Below are 6,574 nucleotides of genomic sequence, written 5' to 3' on the forward strand. Positions count from 1 at the left end.
GCACGCTGTGCTCGACGGCAGCGGGAGCTCCCGGAAATGCCCGCCCCCCTCCCACGACCTGAGTTAGGGGAGATGGAGGGAGCGGGAAGGGGGACGAGGGGCACGGGGACACGGGGGAGACACGGGAGGGACACAACGGCAACACGGGTGACGGGCTTGCGACCCACGGCCCGAGCGGGGACATGGCACGGGAAAGGCGTACAAAAGAGTCCACTATAAAACAAGCGCAGGGCACAACCCGGCTCCTGGAAACTCACAAAGGTGTTAAAAACCCAGACTTTTCCCCCAAAAAAATTTCCAGGGGGAGACACAGAACTGACAGTGACACCTCGTCAGGCTGGGTCCTGCCCGTCCCTGGAGATCGGGGGCGCAGAGAAGCCCGTGGGGTCCCCCCTCCCCGGGCTCTGGGGGCAGCTCAGTGCCCCGGAGCAGCCGCGTGTTTGGCAGGAGAGGGCGAGGAGGAGGAGGAGGAGGAGGAGGAGGGGGAGGAGGAAGCACCGCTCAGGGCGGACTGAAGGTAAACGGTCTTGTGGAAGAGTCTGTTGCTGAGGAAAACCACCAAGGAGAAGAGACGGAGCTGGAAGTGGCTGAAAGGGAAGAGAGTCCATCAGCTCTGGATGCCAGGAGCACCCCTGGAGGGTTTTGGGGAGCACCGGGGGAAGCTGGGGGTGCTGGACAGGGGTCAGTGGGTGGGTGGCACTGAAGGATACTCACTAGGTTTTGCCGGGGGTCCTGGCTTCGTTGGCGCTGATGATGAAGAGAGGGAAAAGGATGGAGAAGAGGCAACCGCTGCAAGGGAAAAAACAAAACAAAATAAAACAAAACAAAACAAAAGAAGGGGCCCTCGGTGGGTGTCAGGAGGAGGAGGAGGGGCCAGAGTGGCTTTCTCACCTGATGATGTAGGAGGACTGCATGGCTGTGAGAAATGCCAGAGGCAAGCCAAAGCCGAAGTAGTAGGGCCAGTTCCTCTCGATGTTGGACAACCGTTGGTGCATTTCAATTCCTGCCAAGAGGAGAATCCCGTGGAAATGAACCCTTGGGGAGGAGACACCCTCACTGCAGAATCACAGAACCATTTAGGCTGGAGAAGACCTCCAGTCATCTCCTTTGACCAATCCTCACCTTGTCCACATACCAGAGCACTGAATGCCACATCCAGTCACCTCCTGAACAACTCCAGGGATGGGGACTACACCACCTCCCTGGGCAGCCCCTTCCAATGCCTGACCACCCTTTCAGTGAAGAAATTCACCCTGATGTCCAGCCTGAACCTCCCCAGCACAGCCTGAAGCCATGTCCTCTCATCCTGTCACCTTTTCTGTGGGAGCAGAGCCCAACCCCTCCGGCTGCTCCCTCCTGTCAGGGAGTTGTGCAGAGCCAGAGTAACCCCACTGAGCCTCCTTTTCTCCAGGCTGAGCTCCCCCAGCTGCTCCAGACTCTTCCCCAGCTCTGGACATGCTCCAGCCCCTCAATGTCCTTCTTGTCCTGAGGGGCCCAGAACTGGACACAGCACTCGAGGCCTCATCAGTGCCCAGCACAGGGCACAGGCAATGCCCTGGGGCTGTGCCCACACTGGGGCTGGTACAGGCCAGGTACCACTGGCCTTCTTACCACATGAGCACTCTGCTGGCCCACATTTACCCTTCATCCCATGTAAAAACTGATAGAAGATCAGCCTCTGACACCCGAATTGGATGCTCCTTCAGTAGAGAAATGCTCAATCCAGGCAAACTCCCCCTTTCCATGCAGGAGCCTCCCTCACCTTTGTTGAACCAGCGGTACTCGAAGCAGTAGAGCGAGTAGAGCAGTGACATGTGCAGGAGGCTGATCAGCTGCCCAATGAGGTCGATGGGGAACAGGCTCACGATCATTCCCTGGCACAGAAAAGGAGAGAGGGATGCTCAGATTTGGGGGAGGGCAGCACTTGACCTGTGGGGTGGTTGCTGTCTCACCTGGATGAGGAAAAGTGCCTGCAGCAGGAGGTTGAACAACATGTCAGCGATGATTTTGCTGACGCTGGGGAAGGGGTGAGGCTTCCTGCCCGACACTTCGAACGCCAGGTCTGCAATGTCCTGCCAGCACAGACAGGGGCTTCAGGCAAATGAACTCCAGAGCAATGGGGGTTTCAGGGAAACTAAACCCAGGGTGATGCTCCTCAGCTGCTTTTGCCCACTATGAATATGCCCAGAGCCTGTTTTGGGGCAAGATTTCATCCTGTGCTCCCACACCACCTGATCAAGCCCCACCCAGTGGGGAAACGCCCCCTGTTTGCTCAAGGCAGGGCCCAAGTTCCTGCCACTCACCTGAAACCAGATGGCATTGACCACCTTACTGAGCACAAAGAGGGGCAGGACCCAGAGAGCGCTGAAAATGGAGGTGAGGATGAACTCCAGCCAGGACCAGACGTCTCCATGTAAGGAAGGGTCACCTTTGGAAGGGAGACAGAGAGACACATGTGAGGAACTGGTGTAGGAACCTCCAAATGCTTCCTGGCACAGCCATCAGGGAGTTTCTCCTGACTCTAGTTCTCTGATGTCTTTAAAAGCACATTTCCACCCACTTGATTTTTATTGAAATACAAAACCACACAGACAAAGGTGTTTGAAATGGCAAGACCCCTGGGCTGGATCCCTGACGTGCACAGGAGGGTGATCCACCCCTGATTTTCCACTGGACAATTAATGATGGGATTGGTGGGTACTGGGAAGAAGAGGAAAACAACACAAGGAGACAGAGGTGTGAGGAACAGCTCAATGGGACAAAGACCCTGAACTCATCCATCCCATGGACTGCAGAGCAGCCTGGGACCCCCAAAGGGAAAGGCACCCACCGATGATCTGCGCCGTGACCGACTGAAGGACGGGGATGAACACTCGGTAGAACAAGAAGAGACTAAGCTGCAGGGAAAAACAAACAAGGGCCCTCAGTGAGGCACTGCACAGGCACTTTGTGCTCCTGTGGTGGCTACAGATCCAAAGGCACACGTGCCTCTCCTCCCCCAGCAATCCACAAATAGAGAGGAGCAAGGATTTCTGTTTAAATACAGCCACAATCTACAGCTGAACACTTTAACATTTCCATGCCCATCCCTATAGCCATGATATTTTCTGAAAAATCCTTTCCTTAGGATTTTTTCTCCTGAGAAGCTGAGAGGCTTCAGGAACAAAATGTAAACAATGGTTATCTGCTGCTGTGGAATGCAACAGGTGGATCTGTGATTGATCTCATGTGGTTGTTTCTAATTAATGGCCAATCACAGCCCAGCTGTCCAGACTGTCTCGGTCTGTCACAAGCCTCTGTTATCATTCTTCTTCTATTCTTAGCTAGCCTTCTGATGAAATCCTTTCTTCTATTCTTTTAGTATAGTTGTAATATAATATATATCATAAACTAATAAATCAAGCCTTCTGAAACATGGAGTCAGATCCTCGTCTCTTCCCTCATCCTGGGACCCCTGCGAACACCATCACACATCCCTCACACTCTGCACCAGTGTAATGAAAAAATTAAGCCATTTATTTGGTTATTTGATTTATGAAGTGTTGGCTCCATTAAGGATCAGCCCTATGAACCAGGCATAGCAAGTCAGAGCTGAGGAAATGTCTTTAAGATGTCAATATCCAATTGGCAAAACAGTATCCTAGGCTGCAGCAAAGCAGGAATTGAATGCTCAGGAGGAGGGTAGTCTCAAAGACTTGGAAAAGCAGCTTGGGTTTCATGTGTGGGTCTCTTGAATAAGTCTGTGGTCCTGTGTCCCATAGTGAATCCCTTAAAACACAGCACAGGGATGGGAATATGGTGGTTTCCCAGCATTTCCTGCTGCCATGCTCATGGCTCACTACCCACAGCCTATGAGGGCTGGAGCAGTACATGGGTTTTCACAGGAGTTTTAAAATAAAAACTGTAATAAATAAGAAAAATCTCCACATACCCAGAAGACACCTCCATTCCAGGCACAGCACTGAAATATGCGGCTCACTATCCGGGGTTCACTGTGGGAGAGAGGAATGTTAATGTCCCAGCACCTGGACAAATGCTCCCTCACAAGTGCCAACTGCTTCTACCCCACGGTTTGGACACCTGGGAAAAGTCACCAAGAACCAGCTCCACACCAATTGTGCCCCTGATTTTATCCAAACCCAGAAATCCTGGAAGGAATCCCTGCACAGATTCACACCATGTCTCAGCCAGGGCAGTCTCTACAAGACTTACATCAGGGAGACTCTTTCAACCTTTATTAATTCCCAAAATCTGCACTGAAACAGCAGAAAAGGAAAGCTTTCTTCCAGATTTTTAAGCCCATATTGTAGATCTCAGGCTTTGCTCTCCCCAAACTCTTGCCACAATAAAACTGGGAAATTTTGGGCATTTTTTGGTCTCAGAAGAGGCTGTTTCAGCTCAGGATGGTTTTGGTGTCTCTATTTGGACATGCAAGAGCAGCTCTGTGGGACTCTGCAGCACTTTCCCAGTCAGCTCTTGACACCAGAATGATTTTGCTATAAAGAAAACCACCAAAATTCAGCTATTTATATCAACAACAACAAAAAAGTCATATTTTTCCTCAGAGGCAGCCCAGATGTGAAGCTGCAGAGACCCCTGAGGAGTACTGGGATCATGGGAGACTTTTCTTTCACTTTTCAGCCATGATAATTGGTAAATATGTCTCAGAATGTGCATTACTGCCCAAAACCACTGTGTGAGGTGCCAGCCCAGTGCCATCAGGGCAGCAGAGACATCCTGGCATGGTCAGGGAGTCAGACATGGGAACAGATGCTGTTTGCTCCTGCATGGGGATAATTCTGGCATTTCCAGAGCCACTGAGGTTCTGCAGCTCCAAACTCCACAAAACGCAGCACGGCTGAGGAAAAGAGACACTCATGTGACACTGGATCCAAGCTGCTGTTTCTTCCCTGATCCCACAATTACCAGCAGCAACAATGGATCTGAGACAGCAGGAGGATTCAGGAGGAAAAGAAACCCATAAATCCACGTTCTTTCAGTGGTAATTCAAACTGATTATCAAACAACATAAAAGGTCTGACTCCTTATCTCCTGGTAACAGCTCCAGCTCCATGACACAGTGCAAAAGGGTGTTTCCCATTTATTGGCTCTGCTTACCAGAGGAGAAGGGAATTACCCCATTTCTGAGCAGCCACACCCCATACTCACTTCTCTTGCTTCTTCTCTTCCATGTGAAACCTCCTCTGGGCGAGTGCACTGTTGGCTCTCCTCCGCCTCTGCTCTTCCCTTTTCTGCTGGATCCGGGCATCCAGCTTGGAGATGGTGCAGATGCCCCAGATGGAGTCCTTAATTCCCTGTGGACACGAGGAGAGAGGAGCAATGGCATGTGGCTGAGCCAGGCCATCCAAACCCTCCTGGTGCCACGGCTGGCCTCACTCCCTGGCTGCCTGGGCCCAGCTGGAGCAGCAACACCACCTCTGTTCCATGGCCCCGTGACCCAAATCACTGCACGTTCCAGCATCTCTGTGACCACCAGTAATTTTGTCTGTAAAGGTGCAATTCTCTTCCAACCTGCACTATTTAAAACCCTGGCAAAAAATCAGAGTCCAATGTCTCCCAGCCTTGGCTGGCAGGAAGCCCCTCATCCCCTGCCAGCTTTCTGAGGCCAATAAAATGGAATTACATTCATCTTTGGGATGTGTGAACTCTCAGTGTACGCTATGAGTTTGATGCTTATACCTTCACAAATAAAAGCATCTGTCCTCACCCCAGAAACTTCCTCCCACCAGCCACATCCATGCCTGTTAATAAGAGTGCCCAGGAGTTTTCCCTTACTCCATGTTTGGAAGATTTGCAGAGCTGTCTCCTAGGACTTGGCTTGTCCAGAGAGGCTGTGGCTGTCCCATCCCTGGGAGTGCCCAAGGCCAGGCTGGATGGGGCTGGGAGCACCCTGGGATAGCGGAAGGTGCCCCTGCCCTTAAAGGTCCCTTCCAACCCAAACCACTCTGGGATCCTGTCCAATTATTCCCAGCTCCAGGTGATCCCATATCCATGGTCATCACCATTTGCCTTTAAAATAAAGATCCTAAGGATGAGCCAGGATGGTGTCACCACCCTGGTTGGGTTCATGGAGTTCTTGCCAAAGAGGATAAATTCCACTCCCAAATTCATGTCTGAAACAGCAGAGCTGGGCCCTGGCCCAGGCAGCTCTTCCAGCTGATGGTGTAGGAGCCCTGGGAAATGACACAACTCCTGCTTTTAGGTCCTGGCCACAGGGCTTTGATCAAACCTTTGTCTGTTTTCCAAACAGAGTTATTTCTGAGCACAGAGTTATGGCTCAGTGACACAGCAAGAGAGGCTTTTAGCCTGTATTTAACCCTGGATGATGGAAGACAGGGTGGGAGCAGTGAGGTGACACAGACCTTATTGCTGGGACAGAGCTGCTGTGGTCACAGACATTCATTTATTATTGTTGTTGTTATTAGTATCAAATTATACACAATATTACACATTCTATATTAAAATATATTATAAACTTTGTATGTTATTATATATTGGTTTTGATAATTAATATTATTAAGATTTTTCATTAATTTTAGCCCAAAGAAAATCT

The 6,574-nt window shown here is 50.8% G+C and overlaps 1 protein-coding gene across 1 annotated transcript in view; it reads right to left on the bottom strand.

Annotated features, from left to right (window-relative positions):
- Positions 1 to 8: 8 nt before the first annotated feature.
- EI24 (EI24 autophagy associated transmembrane protein) overlaps positions 9 to 6,574 on the bottom strand; it is a 7,078-nt gene continuing 512 nt past the window's right edge. Inside the window, exons 2-10 of the mRNA XM_005431669.3 lie at positions 5,170 to 5,315; positions 3,932 to 3,992; positions 2,831 to 2,897; positions 2,304 to 2,428; positions 1,953 to 2,072; positions 1,763 to 1,874; positions 892 to 1,003; positions 715 to 789; positions 9 to 587 (exon numbers count right to left, since the gene is read on the bottom strand). Coding sequence (XP_005431726.2) covers positions 416 to 587; positions 715 to 789; positions 892 to 1,003; positions 1,763 to 1,874; positions 1,953 to 2,072; positions 2,304 to 2,428; positions 2,831 to 2,897; positions 3,932 to 3,992; positions 5,170 to 5,315 — 990 coding nt within the window. The 3' untranslated portion in view covers positions 9 to 415. The remainder of the gene's footprint in view (positions 588 to 714; positions 790 to 891; positions 1,004 to 1,762; positions 1,875 to 1,952; positions 2,073 to 2,303; positions 2,429 to 2,830; positions 2,898 to 3,931; positions 3,993 to 5,169; positions 5,316 to 6,574) is intronic.

The sequence above is a fragment of the Geospiza fortis genome, unplaced genomic scaffold (genome assembly GCF_000277835.1).
Source record: "Geospiza fortis unplaced genomic scaffold, GeoFor_1.0 scaffold392, whole genome shotgun sequence".
Taxonomy (NCBI): Eukaryota; Metazoa; Chordata; class Aves; order Passeriformes; family Thraupidae; genus Geospiza; species Geospiza fortis.